Source organism: Orbicella franksi, chromosome 8 (genome assembly GCF_964199315.1).
Source record: "Orbicella franksi chromosome 8, jaOrbFran1.1, whole genome shotgun sequence".
Taxonomy (NCBI): Eukaryota; Metazoa; Cnidaria; class Anthozoa; order Scleractinia; family Merulinidae; genus Orbicella; species Orbicella franksi.
This window is the reverse complement of record NC_138152.1, coordinates 27,452,802-27,471,926: the sequence shown is the minus strand read 5'-3', so window position 1 is coordinate 27,471,926 and position 19,125 is coordinate 27,452,802. Positions and strand designations below refer to the sequence as shown.

Here is a 19,125-nt window from a genome sequence, read left to right as displayed (position 1 = left end):
GTAATTTGTCTTGGGCGATTTTTTCCAGGATTACAAGTCAAGCCAATTGAATACGTCGGCCCAACGTTTTCAAATTGAGCTCAACATCCGCGTGCGCACATAACCTGGGCTCCTAACGTAACTTACAAGCCTCACAACACCTTGAACTGAAAGTGTCGTATTTTTTTTTGCAAAAACTAGATCATTGTTTCTACACTTTCTACGTTTCCCGAACTCTTGATCATTAATGACGTTTTACGTTTTAACGTTCTACGTTTTTATTAGTTTTATTTTGGCTTGTGAATTGACTCTTCGAACTTCACAAACAGGAAAGAACCGAACTACAAGCAGGCTGGTAGTTGCAAGACCAAAATATACAGTATTATTATTTAATATAGTGAGACCTGTATTAAGCGGATCCCGTGTTAAGCGGACACCCTCTATTAAGTGGACACCAGCTTGAGTCCAAAAATTTTCTTCCCACATTTACTGTAAAATATACCTGCATTCAGCGGACACCTCTGTTAAGCGGACGCCGACACCAATATTAAGCCATTTTTTAGCGCAAAACCTGCAATAGGCGGACACTTCAAGGGCTCTTTACTTCAAAAAGCTCAGCTCATACTCCTTTAACATTGTTCAGAGATGTCATCAGTTGAGGCCGCAATAAGTAAATTATTCCAGATTGATGCATTGACTAACTGGACATTGTGCTATGAGCAGTCTTTGCACTGTGTTACAAAAGGGTTAATAATTAACCATATATCCAATATCTTAGAACCTGCTTAGAGCGGACATGTATTAAGCGGACACTACTGAATATCCCAAGGGTGTCCGCTTAATACAGGTTTCACTGTACTTCCGGGAACCCTGTAATTTTCAATTTCATATAATTTTCATTTCTAAACTTCTCTAGTTATAAGTCTCTAGTACTACCAATGCCTGGGCGACCCTCTAGCCTGGGTGTCAGGCGTTGCTAAGGGGAAGGCAGAGGGGAAAAGGAGAAAAGCTTCTGCCTTCTTCCCCTCTCTCCTCCCCTCAGGATACTGCTTTTTTTTCTCCTCTCTCCAGCCTCTCTCCCCCTTTCTTTCTAAAAGTGGAATGCCCAGGCTAGGCTAATGGCTCTCCAGTCAAAAACCCGTAATAAGTATTTGCACGCACTACGTGCCTATGTTTCACTTTGTTTTCGCGCCATAAATTCGCGCCCGCTGGAAATGACAGCGGCCACCAAATCAACAATATGCGCGACTGGCTTCCCGGTAAATTACGAATTTATCAGAGAAGAACTTTTAACCATGATCACACGCTCGAAAACAAGCGAAATTTTCTCTTGATTCTCGCTAAACATCTTTCTTCACAAGATAGAACTCATGCCGAAGTACGACACGAAGACTTATGGTCGAAATCGCGCCAGAGAAACGAAAATTTCCAAGGAGTTTGACGAGATTAAAAAAAGTGAGAATGCGAAAGCAAACGTTACTTCGGAAAACACATTCACAAGAAGGCTTGCAAGAAGGTCTCCATGGTCAAGGACGAGTAGAATTGTGGAAAGTAATCTTAGTGTCATAAAGGAGGCAGCTGTTGATTCATCGAAGACAAGTAAAAGAAGAAAATTAGGAGTGATTGAAGAGAGAGATCCGTTTGCCTTCGACGAAGACGACGTGACTGCCTCAAGCTCACAAGAAAGTACATTTCGAGGTAACGCCACCGGGCAATCAATCCGAACTTCATCGACAGAATTAACTGATAAAAGTACTGACGATGAAGCTTATAGCAGCTCCCAAGAATTAAGTGAAAGTTCTTCACAAGGAGGTGAAAGAAGGATTGGTTGGAAGAAGCTCACAGCGGTACGTAACGGAACTTGTCTCATTTAGATGCGTTCTTTGAATTGTCTAACTGTAAACATAAATATTTAAGCTTAAAATATTTAACAATTTAGTAACGCAGTGATAATAAATACAATTTAGATTTACATGTAGCTTAAAAACAAACAGTTGTAAACAAAACAAGCCATGTTGTTGATGTGTAAACTAAGGATAATCTTGATTATTACGATGATGGTTTAAACTACTTTCTCAATAGCACTGAAAGAAAAAAAATCCCTCCACTTAGTTTAACTATTTAAACATAATAAACGACTAAATCGAATAAAATAAGACTCCCTGCCATGTTCCATTTATGATCCAGCTGCTATTTAATACCCTTCCTTAATGGATGAAATCAATTCCCACCAACCCAGTTGTTGTTTTTTTCTTCCTGTTGGAACCCTTTCAAAATGTTTTCCTACCATCTTTAAGGTCGGTACACACGGGGAACCAGTCCCTGCGACTAGAGCCTGCAACAAGTCGCGGGGACAAGTTCCATCGTGTGAACTGGCCATTTTTGCTTGAAACTTTGGTCCCTGCGACTAGTCCCACAAATTGAAACCAGTTTGAATTTTTGGGTCAAGTCCCTGTGACTTGTTCCTCAAAACGCTTCGTGTGAACTGTTCGTGGGAAAAGTCCTTGCGACCGGTCCCATCGTGTAAACTCTTCAGGGGACTAGCTGCAGGGACTAGTCGAAGGAACTAATCCCCTCATGTTTGCTGACCTTTATCTTATTGGCTTCCCACTGATCTTGTTCTCAAGAGCTTCATCCATGGTGTAAGGGGTGATGGTAAGGTTGAATCTTAAACAAAGTGTGCTCCTAATATAATAGCAGTCCAGATGTGTCGTATTTACACTGTAAGGCTGGTTTTCGCTAGTGATGGTATTGGAGTCAGAGTATTTATCAGAAGGGCTGAGTGATGTAATCTACTGGAAATCAAACTGACGGAGTCAGAAGTGGAATAATGATTCTACTAATGACTCTGTTGCTTATTATCTAATGAAAACTTGATTGTCTGAGTCACACGCAGAAGCCAGAGAATGAACCAATTGCATTGCTCGATTCCAGGCATTGTGATTGGTTGGTTCTTCCACTTCTGCTTCCAACTCTGACAATCTAGTTTTCAGTAGATCATAAGCAACGGAGTTGTAAGTGGAATTGAAAGAAAATGGAAATGTTCTGATTCTTCCAATTCCAATTCCATCAAGCTTACAGTGTACATGTATAATTCCGATTTTTGACTTTCACTTGGTTGTTCTTGTTCCTCTGGCTCTGACTGCAACTGTGACTCTATCATTAATGAAAACTAGCCTGTAGAAATGGTTTGTTACATTATACAATAAACTCATTTTAGTCCTTTTGTAGTACAGAATCAGTTAATAATAATACTATATGTGACCCGTGTGTTATTTGTCTTTCATTTCTACTCTACAGTCACCGTTCAAGAGTTTTCTGAAGAACAATGACAAGTCACTGTCGCCAAAGAAAGAAAAATCTTCAAGAAGACTTTCTGCTTTGGTAAGAGCATTTTTAAAATCTTGTTGGTAATTTTGATGTGAAGGAGGTGGCCAGGAGTTTGTTTTGACTCCTTCCTGGAGTCAATTCTTCTTGTGGTTTCGAGAATTTTCCTCTGACAGTGCCCCTTTGAACCCTGGTAAACGCGCTGTATTGAGGCGAGCAATATGCAAACCCCTCAGAACACCCTAAGAAGCTAGCGTAAACAAGACTATAAACCACTATTGAACTGTCACCTGGCGTGGCAGCATTCTGGTTTTTACAATATGCTGTTACTACAATAGGGATCAACAAGTTAATTGTTTACTGTGACTTTCAATGACATGAGGACTCTAAAATTCAAAGCTCAACCGACAAATGTGTTTTTCGCTTATGTCAATCAAATGTTCGGGAGCTCCTCCCAGCTTCCGACTACTGCCGAGTGCGCGGTAATAAAATCAAATCATTGAGCACAGTTCAGACAACATAGTCGGAAGCTGAGAGGAGCCACCGAATATTTGACTGATGGTAGCCAAAAATGCATTTGTTGGTTGACCTTTGAATTTAGAGTCCGCATGTTCTTGAAAGGAGCAGTAAAGTGGTTTAACCTGATGAAATACTGGGTCATATTTTTTTGAAGACTAGATCCAGGGGGGAGTTGTAAAACTTGTAGGCACCAGCAGAAGGGTATGTATATTTTTAAGGGTAGGGTACTGCCTTGTCAAGCATTCTGGTACATATAGTTTTAATCAATATTTACTGTTGTTTTTGAAAAGCCAACGAGTGCTGACTTCAGTGAGGACTCGCAGGACGAGGTATCTCCTGATGTTCCAAATCTTGGCCGCTCTGCATCGTGGCCACGGAGGAAAGAGGAAGATTCTTCCAGTGTTGTGAGAGTAAAGAGAACAGAGAAACCTGTGAGTAGCATTCAGGCCTGTACTTAAGTTTTCAGTCATCTGTAGCCTTGATCTTCACATCTGTAACAAACTTGTTACATGGTGGGTGAATTATAACAACAAAAGGCATTTTCACCTGTAACATCAAGTGCATCTCTTGATCATACTGACCTGTAACAGGTGTCATGGGTTGCGGCCCTTATGACAGCCTGGTATCTACACTTTAGAAAGATTATTTTATTTAGCAATACTGTAAAGTTCCGATTTTAAGCCCCCCCACCCCCCACCCCTCTCCAACTGGTTATAGGCCCAAATATATGTTATAGGCCCAAATATATGTGTACAAAAAAAAACTGTTCTAGTTGGCCCCCACCCAACCCAAACCCAACTCAACCCTCTTTTACTTTGTGTACCTCACTGCTTTAGTGCCAACCTTTTATGAAGAACCTTACATGTACTTCAGCGCTTTGCACACTTGTTTCCTTACAGTGTACTTGTGCCCTGTGTTACCTGTTCTCAAGAACACAAAACATCTTATACTGCCAGACTGATGTTGGTTTTGTTAGCTTATCAAAAAGGGGACCATTTTTTATACCTTAGGGTTATAAGACCCTGCGGTCATGTAAGCCCCTGTTTATGAGCCCACCCAAAACCCCTTGTGAAGTTGTATATGCCTGCTGCTGGCATGGCTTATAACCAGAATTTTATAGCATTAATCTGTTGGATGTTAAAGATTGGCTAGTTAAGTGTGTCAACAGGAGTTTAGTGTTCTAAGAGTGCCATTTGATTATATAACAACTGTAACATGTATTTTTTTTCTAGCTGTTTACTGTCGTACAGAATGTCAAACAAGTTCATGAATGCTTGGAGTCTGGAGAAGACCAGCAAGTAAGTTTCATATTTGTATTTATATTCAGTGGTTCACACATTCCTTCTACCAACAAGTGTCCTAAATAATGCAAAATGAGTGTATTGACAATAGTGTATAACTGCAGTCAGACCCCGGTAATTCGCCCTCGGTTATTTTGAATTCCTGGTTATTTCGAACTCAAAACCATTTCCCTTAAATTTGTTCTTCACATATTTACTATTGGCTTTTTCAAACTCTCACTATTTCAAACTATTTTATGATTCCCCTGAGAATTTGAAAAAAGCAGGTTCAGCTGTATTTTTAATTGTTATGTCTGTTCATTTTAACTGTGCACTTTTATGCAGGTACAGATTTCCATACAGTATGCACAAGCTTTGGGGGATTGTTACTTGTACTAGCCGAGAAACTTTATCGTTCAAAGTACCATACAAAAAAGAGTGGTAGTATGATAACCTGATAGTTGCCCCCCGACCTCCACCCCTCTATATTAAGCCCCTTCTCAAACATGAAAGGTACCCTGGTACCTGATATGTTGTATTAGCCCCACCCTGGAAGAGTGGGGGGTGTTTGTTGGGGGATGTCCCAGCAAATTTGGCGCATGCTGTATTTGCATAAATTAATGTGAGATCCAAATGGGACAGTTTTCACTATTCAATAGTCTATTACTTAACACCTGAAAGGCTGTTAAGTAACCTTTTGTGCATAATAATATTATTATTAGTTTTATTCAGACAAGAAATTAGATGTTCTTTTATCAAAGACTGTCTTTTGACTTCAGTTTTTTGATGATGTGGAGTACCTGCTGGATGGTCTCAAACAATCCCGTTCAATAGCGACCCGGTGCTTAAGTGCACTGGACTTTGCATCCCATTGCTCTAAGCCCTCATTCAGAGTGAGCCTAAGAGCCCATGGCATTGCACCGAAAATCTTCTCAGCCCTTCAAGATGCACCTTCTGATAAGGTGAGAGTTGTCTTGACGAAGAGGTGTTAAATTCTCCCAACTCCTTGTCATATAGTTATTTTTATTTTATTACTGAGAATCTTGTGGTATAGTAAAATGATACATGTATCTTGTTTATTATATTCAAGATCCATAATAAACAAACATCTCGTCCAAAAAGATGCCAAGTCGGTAACATCAAGTATTAAATAAATGCTATTTGAGGTAGTTGGGGTTTTGAGTTTTGGTGTTTAGTTGATTTCCTTAATGTGACTAGCTACAATTTTGTTATAATAAAATGGCATAAAATATTATAAAATATAATAATATAATTCTCAATTATATATTGGGTCCCTGAATATACACACCACGTTTAATTACAGTTAATTCTCTATAAAAGTAAAAGACTATGTGTACTACAAAATTAAAGGAACAGGACATCTTAATTGAAAAGAGTATATAATACCTGTAACAGTGTACATTATATGTGACAATTCCAAACCAAAAAATGGGTCTTGTTCATTCCATCCCACTATTGCGGGTGGGAGGTGCGGTGGCCTCATGGTTAGTGCACTCGACTCCAAAGCGAGCAGTCTGGGTTGGAGCCCTGGCCAAGGACATTGTGTTGTGTTCTTGGGTAAGACACTTTACTCTCACAGTGCCTCTCTCTGCCCAGGTGTATAAATGGGTACTGGCAAATTTAATGCTGGGGCGTAACCCTGCGATGGACTAGTTTCCCATCCAGGGGGAAGTAGAAATTTTCCTAGTGGCTTCATGCTACTGAAACTGGGCTAAGCTCTAGCCTGATGTCAGAGCTACTTGGCTCAATGCAGACTTTACCTACCCACTATTGCGGACTCTCACTCTTGATGACAACAAATGACAGTCTTGAGGGCGTCCACAATAACAAGAGTTGACTGAAAATGCCAATTCTAAGTTATTAGTTTGAGTTTCCCCTGGTATCTAATTGAGGTACTGACATAAACGATAAATATTTCAGATTCAATGTTAGATTGACTGTTGGCAACCCAACTGTACGTGTAAAACTGATTCTGACCAATCAGTAGGACCTGGGTACTAATCTATCCATGATCTTTAAGAGGTGTAGTGCACAAAACTAATCTCTGTATAAAAACGTAAAGAAAGTAGGGTACACTCCACCAAATAGGTACTTGATGTGTACATGTGCCTGCTCTATACAATGTATCTTAATTTAATGTCATTCATCATCGATTGTTTTCAGTGTCTTGCTCTTTGTACATCAGCAATTACCTTGATGTTATCTCAAGACCGACAGAATGCTGATTTAGACAGATCTGTTCTTGGTGAGAATTTTAGTTGTTGATCAGATGTTTCAAAAAAGGAAAAAAAAAAACATTTGGAGTCATAGATTTCTAATATTACACAAAACAAAGGCAGACTAGAAAGGCTTTCTGTTTTGCAGTTGTGAAATGTAACTTGCAGCAATTACTTCAAGATTTTGTGACTACCCTGAACAAGACCTGTATAATGTCAACATACTTGCCCATATTTGGATGTGAAAGTCATGGACCAACATAAGAATTTCCTAGCCTTTGATTCTTAGACCTTGTTGTTTGTCTACCAATAATTTTCAGAGCTGATGATGAAGCTGTTAGCTGCAGACAGCAACAAGCAGCAATCAAAGTCTTCAAAGGATTACAATCAATACATCACAAAAGTGAGGTTAGTGTCCCTCATTTTCATTTATCAGTTTAATAATTATTTCAATGCCAGATAATTTATGTGAACTGTTATTGACAAATTAATGTATAAATTAATATTTTAGAACATTACTAGAAAAACAAGTTGGATCAGATGATGAACTACTCGCTGCAGGAGATGAGGACATAAATGTAAGTTGCATCAGCTAGCCCTGGCTTGGAACATTGTGTTGTGTTCTTGGGCAAGACGCTTTACTCTCTTGAGTGCCTCTCTCCACCCAGGTGAATTTAATGCCGTGGGATAACCCCGCAATGGACTAGCATCCCATCCGGTAAGGTGGGGTGGGGTGAGGAAGGGGGTAGAAATACTCCTAGTCGCTTCATGCTTCCTTCAGAAACTGGAGATAAGTGCCGGCCTGATGGGCTCATATGCTGACTTAACCTATCTAACTAAGGATAATGGATGAGAAAGGAATTTAACTGTTAGTATTAATTATCTTGATCACAGCCTGCCTCTCTCATATGTGAGTCGATGCTGTCTTTGACGTCCCAGAGGACTGGGGAGTGGTTTAAAGAGGAGATTCGAGTATTGCGAGGCCTGGATCACATCATGGACATAGGTTGATACCAAAAAAGTTGAATTTTGTTGAAAACCCTGATATATAAAGGATATCACATAGCCACACAGGGATACGAAATTGCGAGTGCTGAAAAAAAGAAAAAAATTCAACACAAGAAGAGAAAGTTGGTATATCTAAGCAGCCATGTTATGTCCTATTTATTATCTATAAACACCAATGAAATACCAAACAATTTCACTTTCGCTGCAAAAGCCATAAGTGAAGAAAAGTTTTTTTTTCCTGCCCTGGCTACAGGTTAACCTGTCAAAGTAATGGTGGGACTGACTGCCGGGCTAGGTAACTTTAAGCTCAGTTATCATCTGCTGACTGTTGTCACTGTTATGGCTGGTTATTAACTGACTGTTATGTTTTGTCTAGCAATTCAGACTATCGACAACCTTCTAACAAGGTATGCCGATGGCAGATTACACGAGGGTGTAGCAATAGCTAAGGTGAAAAAGATGACAAGATGCATGAGACTATTGGAGAATGTGAGTATAGACAGTACTAGGTAATCATATTCGTTTTTAATTTATAAATCTACCTGTGATCTATCATGAATGCTGTTCTCTTATTGGCTATGTTACTTATTATGTATTCTGTTGTAGACAGTGAGTAGTCTAGCAGCATGCAGTTGTCAACAAAATGTTGGCTGCTTATTTGCATTTCCACTGTCTTTGAAGAGGATTTAGATAAAGTTTTGAATGAATAGTAGATAGGTTTATATTAAAACAATTAAATTGTTTGCTCTTGATTTTTATATGTGATATCACGCAATAGAAATTTCGAGCTCTTAATCTAATTGTTTTAAAATTGGAACTTCGACTTCCTACATTGGATATGTACATATCCATGATTGTCTGACCACTCTTCTTAAGAATAACAAGCTCCCTTCCCTTTTAGCACAAATTTTTCATCCTGATAATTCACCAATCAATCCAGTTGACCCTCATTTAAGCCTAGATGTATAACAAGAGCTAGTCATTTATACTCTGCAGGTCACAGTCCAGCATTCCGCTAACCAGGAGTATATGATTCTTTATGAAAAGGGATCTTTTGTGACTTCTTTGGTCAGGTAAAGGCTTAGAGTGTGATTAATTCTTCTCAGACTCATTAATAATTCATCAAGTTGAAACAAAGGAAATCATGACCGTGATGGTGTTTGGATATCTTATTTCTCCGTTTTCTCCTTAGTTTTAGTTTCGATTGAGAAGATATATCAAACACTCAAGACAGTGTTTGACTACATTTCCAAACACCTCGAAGTGCGTGAAAAATACTTTGCTGTGCATCATATTTTCAACTCTCCTCTCAGTGTTTGGAAATGTGGTCAAACACGGTCTTTCGTGTTTGATAAAAATGATATATTACATCTAATAGTAAATTGTGTTGTTCCAGCAAATATGAACACCCTCCTATAACCAGGGTTCATGTTTTGGTATGATCCTCACCCCCCCTCCCCCCCCCCCTGCCCCCACACCCCATAAACTCCAGTTCAGCTTATACATACATGTATTCCTGGAAAAATTTACTAGGCTTTAATGTTCCCTCGCCCCTTTGGAATTTCCAGTGTCCTTCTTTAGGGTGGGTATAAATGTTTTCTGGAAAAACACAATGTCACTATAACACTGTAAATGAAAGTAGTTGCTGACTTTTTAAGGACAGAAATAATTATTTCCAATAAGAAATGCCCTTGCTAAGGTTGAGACAAGTTTTCAAATTAGTTTTGAATGAATTGCTTATATAAAACATTTCAACCATCAGTAACCAAGTTCTTATGGTGCAAAAGTTCTTATTTAATAGACTGAGTTTAAAATGTCGTTTCAGGTTGTTGCAACTGTGTCTGAACACGCTCAACCATGGTGTTTCTCCAAAGCAAGCCAAGAAAAAACCAGACAAGGCATTTGAACATTGTTTCTTTAGCATTCTTAAAGTTTTCTTGAATCTGACTCACAACTTTGGTAAGTTCCTAGAGTCAAAAGTTATTACATTTTATGTGAATGTTATTATTGTTGATTCAGTTGAGTCCGAGACCAGTGGGACTACTGGAGGAAAAAATAGAACAACATTTTTCTTACCAAACTGGGCCAAGTGAGAGGAATGGCTCTTACTTTTTTTTTTTATTCTGTTCCCCACATGAGTGAAATCTACTGAAGAGAAGTTGGGCAGTGAACTGGTTTGTCAAAATATAGTGTCAAATTTTGGTCCAACTGGTCAGACCGATGAAAGTAGACTTCCTTCCCTGAATATTCTGGTCAGATTGAATTGAAACAGACCTTTCCATTTGCCTTGCAACGGAAATTTCTGGAATTTTTAGCTTAATGGAAAGCACCAAATCACACTTCCCCTTAGAAATTAGTCAGGATTTTTTTGTTTAGTTGCCAGACATGTGTTTACCTTTCACTCTATAGAGGCAGGCAGCTCTTGTATTGGTCAACAGGACGACTTTCTTTCATCACTTCTGTTGACTGTTCTACAGGTTAGTCAACAATTTTCATAAACGTAGATTTAATTAAGTATTGAATTTTTTTTTAACAATTTAAGTGTCTGTTATCAGTACCGTAATGATTTGATTTAGCACCCTCCTTCCAATAAGCACCCCGTTTTGAAGAAGCGCCACCCTCCCTGATTGTGTCAATAAGCACCCCTTTATTACCTAATATTATATCATTACAGCGCCTTCAGTATCAAAGAAGGTTCATCTTCTTTAATTACTCACACACGTAATTACAAAAACATTGGTCTTTGTCTGAGTTTCTCAACTATTATGTCCATGTGAGTGCATAATATTCCTTCAAATGAATGATCTCTATCAGCATCAAAATAGATTAAACTTCCCTCATGTTAAATGAGCATTCACCATATACATGTATTTGTTACTGTTACAGTTTCTATTATTGTTCCTTTTAACTGTATTAAAGTTTTTGTTTTGAACATTTGGTTGTTTCTCAAAAAAGAAATAAGTGCCCTGTCTTGAATAAGTGGCCTCCCTTGAGGTACCAAAAGAAAATAAGTGGCCCAGGTGCTAAATCTAATCATTATGGTAATTTACAGAACTCATGCCATTTTCTCATGCAGTCAGATGTACTGTAAAACCAAAACAAATCCTGACTATAGTTTCTGCAAGTTTTCCTGCACTTCACATCAGCATCATGCACTTACTCTAAGTTTTGATTAGCCCATTGGATTGTCTGTTTCCATTGTGATTGGCAGGTGTGATTACTTTGGGTCTGGTTCTATGACTGAAACCTCTGTTAGAGCGATCTAACTATCTAAACTTAATCATCGTACAGTCATAGTTGTTTTTCTCGTAGTTACCGCAGTTTGTTACAGAGAGCAAGAGATTTGACTTACTTGTCCTGGTAAGTGTTAAAAAATTGAAAATAATAGATTCTGAATTATAACGGTTATCAATTATCTTATTCTGTTGATCTCAGTTTGTGTCACCATTGTACATGCTACATCAATACATGTATGTACTTGAAGCATTTTCCTTGTCCCTTGGGCAAGTCATGTCAAGGATTTACTTGTCCAGACCAATTACTACTTGCCCCCGTCAAAGTATCTGTTATTACAGTTGAGTCTGCGGTCAAAATTAATATTCATTTGTTGAAAAATGCATACAAACGAGGCAAAAACATTAATGTAAAGCAGAATAGACCTTTTGTCTCGTTTGTATGTCAAATTGAACTGTAACATTATAACAGCCATTAGGCAGAGGTTTTGGTGCACCCTGGTCTAACACATTGCTCTGCTGAATTGTGTCATTTCAATGTAGTAAAAGTGGAATTGGTTGATTTTACTGTCACTAGAGCTTGGAACTCTTAATTAACTTGGTGGAGGAGAGTAAACCAAACATTGCCTCCCTGGTTCAGCTGCGTACCTTCCCCTGCCACGAGAGTCAAGATAGTAGTCAAGAACAAGAAGATCAGGGGGGCCAACTCAGTTCAATTGAGGCCCTTGTTCAGCTGTTCCTTATTAGAGAACAAGCTGCTAGGAACACAGATGAGATGACATCAGGCTTATCAACAGAAGGTAAATGACGATGGACTGCATAAGTCAGAGCGATTAAAATCAAATTTCTCATAGTAATAATTAATACAAACTCCATCACTCAGGTGATAAGAATTAACCAAATCATCATCAAATGCGATATAGACTGAGGCCCTTCACGTCAACCTTTCCAGTCCTACTTCATGTGAACTAAGAAGTTGTTTTCTACTGAACTGGGAAAGTGGGACTGTGCAGTGAACAGTATGTTAAAATTACTTTTTATACACAACACAGTCAATTTGTTACATTCATTGGACAGGTATGTATTGCTCATGTCAACACAACAGTATAACAACTTTAGTTTCTCAACAGAATGGAATCCTTAGTTTTCTAACTCAGGGGAATGGAAATTGGCTCAAAAAATTGAGCATATTTCTTGCTCAGGCAGTAAGGATTTCTTTAAACGTGTCTGCCTGGGCAGTGTTCCAGATAAGTGAGGGGTCTCGGGTCAAAAACCCGACAAGGTCAGCCACATGGCCCGACAAATTTAAAATAGAAAATTTATAGTGATTTGCTGGGAGCAGTTGGAGTTGACCCATTGGAATTCCTTATTGACACCAGGTTACATTGAAAAATTAGCTGGAATCATGCAAGGGAGCAAAAAATTGCTTTAAGTAAAAGGGAGATTTCACTGTGGTGCTAACAATCATTATTTTATGACTAAATCAGAGGAAAGTAGTCAAGAGTCTTTTAAACCAACAAAAGATGGCATGGGATGGATTTGTGGCGAAGATATCGATGTTTCTGTTGATGAAGGAAACAAGAAAGCTGCAGATGTGCAAGAGGAAGAAGATGAAGTTCCACTGGAGGTACAACTTGGGAAAGGTGAGGCCATTGATCATTTTAGTTTATCACTTTTGTAGGGCTTTCAATAAGGGCTGTAACCCATACAACCTGTTATGGCTGAGTATGCTTGATGGACCCTTCATGTTATGGGTGAAGGTGCCAGTAGTTGACACAATTAATTCACCTATAACGTACAAACAAGTTTGTTACAGGTGTAAAGATCAAGGTTACTGGTGAATCAAAACTTAATGACAGTGACGTTTGTGTGACAACTGTACGATCCCTTCATGCAGCTATACTTTTAAGATGAGAGGAAAATCACTATGTTTGCCCATTTTTAAGAGTATCACAGAAATCATTTTAAAAACATTTAAGAGTTTATAATGGTTTGGGGGAGGGAGGTGCTGTCTCAAAATTAGAGACATGGATTTTGAACCAAGTTTCAAGGTCCATAAGTTGGTCTCTGTTCACCCTAAAAGCATCAAAACTACTCAAATGACTAAATTATGATTTGATCTTTCATGGGGTGGTGTCAGTTTAATATCAGTTGGTTGAAATTTGAAACTTGCCCCAGTTCCCCGTGCAACTGTGAAATGGCAAATTTGTCTCTCATGGCATATTGATGGTGTAGTAGGCTGAGAGTGGTAAAGCTGTTTTGGAGCCTTATACTCAATCCAAAGGAATTACCAGGTCTCTGTAAATTTGAGGTTAAATAAAGTATATGTATGTATGTATGTATGTATGTCTGTCTGTCTGTCTGTCTGTCTGTCTGTCTGACTGTCTGTCTGTCTGTCTGTCTGTCTTATCTTTGGTTTTTATAATGTGAAGTAACCACTGTCTTGCTACTCTTTTGGAAGGTGATACTAGTCCATTTTGTTGTTCCAGAAAATTTCTGTAACCCTAGTACAGAGGGTGTTTTGGTTTAACCCTCTCCCACCAATCTTTCTGAAAATTAACAATTTTGGTACAAGGTTTTCTTTAAAAATTGTGACTTTGGAGACCTTCCCTCAACCTTGGAATTTGCAATACCCTCCTTTGGGTGGTCTGGATAATTTCTGAATCATACTTTGCACCCTAACTTCTGTCAGCTAGCCCGGTATCATGCCATTCTCTCTCAAGACTTATCTTTTGCAGCCTGAGTAAGGTCGCATAAGATATGTCTAAATAATAAGATGTGCAGGAAGATACTAGTAACCCCTAGCAGAACCCTATCCATTTGTGTTTTTGTTACTATAAAACAATTTTTTTTTTGTACAGCTTTACAAAAGGCTGGAAAACACATGGAAGATAGTGTTGTGGCTGCTTATGTGGCTTTGCTTCTTGGCTGCATATTACAGGAGAATGAAGTTAGTATGAAAAGGGTCTTGTAATCGGTTGTAAATTTTATAGTATTTTACAGTAGCACGAAATAGTAAAAACATAGGAATTGAAAGGGAGTCATTGGATAGGTTTAATAAATCCAGTTGGGTTTCAACTTAATTGTTTAACATTAATTAGCTCTTAAGGTCTCTCTTGGTCCAGAAATGGGAAGGTTCAGATTGTAAATATATATCTCCTGCTTGAAAACCATGTGTGGATGTGAAAACTTTGTGATACATCTTAAAATGACTGTACATTGATTGTTATGAAATTTCCATCTATTGAAACTCTCAGCTACATTAATTTGCATTCTACCCTAGACGTTGTCTCCAATATGTCAGTGACTCCCAAGGAAGCAATACCTTCCAATGCAGCAAATGATTTAGTTGAATCTTTTCATTCAATAATATTATTGTTTTTCTGTACTTCTAAAGGCAAACCAGTGCTTTGTTCGTGGCCTTTTACCTGAAGGAGATTTTTCTCTTCTTGTCAATGTTTTGAGAAAATTTCTACGTTTCATGAAACTCACAGTAAGTAGTCAATAATTCCATTCTGTGCTGTTTTCATTGACTGGACGTTCCTCCAAATTTCCTTTTTGAAATGAAATTTTAGTTAACCATTGCTACTCTCTTGATTCAGTTTGTACTGGAAGCCATTTTTGAATAAAATAAATCATCTCAGACAAAACTGAAACTGAGAAATAAACAGGGATTGAAGTAAAATTATAAAAATCTATGCAAGTTTAAAAAATCAGTCATTTCAGGGCAGCCACAAGTCAGGAAATGGTCAGGGGTTAAACCATTTTTCAAGACCAGGGAAAAGTCAGGAATTTTATTTTGAGTGAGGGAAAGTAGACATTTTAAAGAAATGTGGGAAAATTTACATGATTACTCTGCTGATTAAATACCACTGAAGGCTTAGAAACATTTCAGGTCATTGTGATCTCCATTTTTTTCTTAATGAAAAAGAATGGCTGTGAGGAGTATGCTTGTAGCCTGCGAACAGGCTCCCGGCAAGGATGGGAAAAAAAATTCAGCAAGTGCGAAACAGAAGAATTCAGAGAGCAAAGCAATCAAGGTGGGACAGGGGAGCCTGTAGACTTTGTTTTTGATGTGCCTATCTACCCTTGGTGATTAGCCTGTAACAAAATCAGTCATAATACAGGGTGCAAGTAAGCAACATGTTCACAGAATATTTCAAACCTTGTCCCTCCAGAGAGAGAATGCCAAATGCACAATTGTCACAAACTGTAGGAGTCGTGTAATTTCACAAAGATCTGTCAAATATTTATCTCAAAGATGTCAACAGTTAGCAATTCAACCAATCATTTTATGATACCAGGAGCTGGTATCACAGAACGGCAGCATCAATAGAATGTCTACAGGCTCCCTTGCTTCATTTGGGCTCACCGAGAGCCTGTTTGCAGGCTGGTATGCTGCCATTACTGTATCTGACATTTTGTGTACTACCGGTATGTTAATTTTGGTCAGGGAAATTTTATTTTTATCAGGGGAAAATCAGGGAATTTGAAACCTGATTTCTGTGGCAACCGTATAGTAATAATGTTCAAACCACCATCCCAGTTTGACTTGGTTTTAGACTACCTCCTCAAACTAATATTTATTGTTGGTTTGAGGAAGCTGCCCCATCATGGGCATCACTTGAACCCAGGGATGCATCAGTGCATCATGAATTTAATCCTAAATACACCTCTTCATTAAGAATACCTTGATATTTATGGTTGATACACTTTTTTTGTAGAGTGGTACAAGTGGACATGCCATTGAAAAGATAGTTAAAGTGTTGGAAAGTTGCCAGACAAAATGAGAAAGCCAAGCTATTTTGGAAAAGAAGATAATATCTATTACAACTTAGGAATTTAAGTCTAGTTTAGTGTATAATGTACTTTATTTCATGCAAAGCACAACTCAATCACAATCAATTCAGTAGTGTTGTACATATTCATCATCATATTTTTATTTTAATTTTCTTTTCTTTTGCTTGATGCAGTAATTTCATTGGCAAAACTATGCATTCTTGATAATGAAGGGTACTATATTGATGAATCAAGATAATTCTTTGTTTCTCCATCACTTTGTACACAAGGGGTGCTTACCTTTTGTCCCAATACACCACGTGGAATGACTGTTGAATAATGGTAAGGTTTTACCAAAAATCAATTAATTGAAATAATTGATTAAATTAATCAACAAAGCAACCAAACCACGTGGCGCATACAATTTGATTTCCCATAATTTTTTTCCGCTGAGGAAAGATTGTAAACTAGAAAATTCAGCAAAGAGTAAGGAAATTTCCACCAGTCCCTTCCATTCCAAACAGAAAAAGAGGACTACCTCGGGATGTAGTCGTCAATTTCTGAACAGATTTTTCGTAAAATTACTCAACATGCATTTGACTTTCAACCAAAATTTCTGGATTTTTTGGCTTAATGGTACACACTCTATGGGGCCGGCTGACTCTACATAACTGTTATAATATTAAAAACTCATGTGAAAACATGCAAGTCTCATAACTGGAAGACACTTCCCATGTAATCACAAACTGTTTTCAGACCTTGCAGAAGCATATTATCTATTTTTTTCGTGTCACTCTCATAGTAGTCCACTGTCATGACCAGTGTATGGCAGTGATACCAACCTCATGAAGTAACCTTGTGCAATGTAGAAAAAAAAAAAAAACCTGTTCTAATAGACCTGCATTGGTGGATTGTTCTGTTGTGATAGCAGAGTGTAGGCCTAGTGTAGGTCTGTCTACAGAAGTGGTACCAATCTTATGAAGTAGCCTGGTACAATGTAGAAAAAAAAAACCTGTTCTAATAAACATGCATTGATGGATTGTTCTATTGTGATAGTAGAGTTAAGCCTGTGTACATTAGCCTCCTTCCCCATTTAATTTGGGAAGGAAGTAAACGTTCTTCAGCTGGTGGATTTTATCCCCAAGTTACCTGCCAGTAATAGGCAATAAGATATGCTTTTTGGACATATTACAGGTAAGACCGGGCTACCACACACAATCATTCCGACTTTCCCAAAGGGCAACAGCAAAAATATATTTCCTTGATTTAGTCAGACTGAAATGTGCCTTTTTGCAACAAACCAACCATCCCTTTAATACGACTGCAATCTTATGGTCCAAATTGGTCACGTTGATGGAGTTCTTCTGTATATTTATTTGAATTATCGTTATTGAGTGCAAGTTAACATTTAAAAAGAAATGAAACTTTCTATAGCCTCGAGCGGGCTCTAGTGTTTGAGTTTTGTGCTCAAGTGCTACTAACAGGCTTTTCGCTTTGGGAGTTTATGACACGAGAGCCTGCTCACGGTCTGGATTTTCTATGACACAAGCCACAGTGTGGATATTGTTACCTCTCAACATAATTTCAAATTAATCACCAACATCTTTGATGCTTAAACATATCTATGTCTCAAGGGTCTTAATTTCAGATTCACACTAACAAAAATAAAAGTAAATAGTCCAGTTCTGGCCCTCTCTCTGTCATTCAACATAACATAGAAAGGGCCAGACAAAATCTCACATGTCCAGATGTAAGACTGCTTTCAATTAATGAATTCTTGTCACTAATAATATTAGTGTCAGTGATATTAATATTATTGGTATATATAATTTAATATGTCACTAATTGACCATAATAGGGTATTGAGGCTGCAAGTCAGCGATGGTTATTTTACCTTTTAGTTAGTTTGTTATGTAGCTCACAATAAATTCTTTTGGAAGATTTGATCAGATACAAGTGGTTGGAGTGTTTTGGTTTGTTTATTTTCCTGGGCAACATACCCTAGACTCTTCAGGTAATGATCATAGGTAGCTCATAAAGCTGGCAATTCGTGCCAATATCAGTATCAGCATAAAGCTTATAATTATCCTAAAATGTGGAAATAATTATGCTAATATGCACTAGGCTAAAAAAGGCCATGGGTCTTGCTGTCTCGTTTTTGTTTAGTGGTTATGTGCATCTTGCAGTCTTGATTCTTTCACAAGTGGTCTTGGAGTCTTGATTTTCCTGCTAGACCAAAAAACCCTCGAAGTCCCGATCTGTTTGGATGTTTGTTTCCATGAATGACATCTGAATAGCTTAGAGTCAGAATTTCTCTTGCTTGCATTTGCAACATTCTCGAGGTCTTGGTCTTGCAAAGAAAAACAGTAGTCTTGCCTTCTTGGCAAGCCCTCGCATTTACCATTCACAATGCCCATGGTTATCAGAAAGTACAAAAAGTTGATTTAGTAAAAGCCAGGGTTGACAGAGATGCTGTACCTGGCCGACCTAGGCTTTTGTTACACTGTACACACCCTAGGCTGTCTGTCATTGTTCCATTTTACTGCATCCAAAATTAAACGCCTTTGCCACTGTCCTGATTTCCTACGATATCGGTTACAAGTAACCGTCAATTTCTATAATAGCTAAATTAATTTATGATAGTTTCGCCCTGAATAATTTGTCCAGTTATTGGTGTTTTGCGGTCACCAGTGAACTGATACCTTCATTGACGTGTCTGAGCGAATGTAAACAAAATAAGTAAACATATCCACGATATTTTAT

The 19,125-nt window shown here is 38.1% G+C and overlaps 1 protein-coding gene across 1 annotated transcript; it reads left to right on the top strand.

Moving 5' to 3' along the window:
* The first annotated feature begins 622 nt into the window (after positions 1–622).
* LOC145494055 (wings apart-like protein homolog) lies at positions 623–18,318 on the top strand. Its single transcript, XM_081473522.1, has 19 exons — positions 623–1,826; positions 3,280–3,363; positions 4,116–4,256; positions 5,058–5,123; positions 5,885–6,067; positions 7,290–7,371; positions 7,663–7,750; positions 7,854–7,920; positions 8,237–8,348; positions 8,727–8,839; positions 9,347–9,423; positions 10,176–10,309; positions 10,760–10,827; positions 11,663–11,710; positions 12,161–12,383; positions 13,071–13,226; positions 14,445–14,533; positions 14,981–15,076; positions 16,308–18,318. The coding sequence occupies exons 1-19, from the start codon at positions 1,350–1,352 to the stop codon at positions 16,371–16,373; spliced, it is 2,370 nt and encodes a 789-aa protein (XP_081329648.1). The 5' UTR covers positions 623–1,349; the 3' UTR covers positions 16,374–18,318.
* The last annotated feature ends 807 nt before the right edge of the window (positions 18,319–19,125 follow it).

Coding starts and splice junctions, on each gene's coding strand:
- LOC145494055 (XM_081473522.1), top strand. CDS start 1,350: ATGCCGAAGTACGACACGAAGACTTATGGTCGAAATCGCGCCAGAGAA. Junction 7,372..7,662: donor TTTAGACAGATCTGTTCTTG/GTGAGAATTTTA, acceptor AATAATTTTCAG/AGCTGATGATGAAGCTGTTA. Junction 8,349..8,726: donor GGATCACATCATGGACATAG/GTTGATACCAAA, acceptor TGTTTTGTCTAG/CAATTCAGACTATCGACAAC.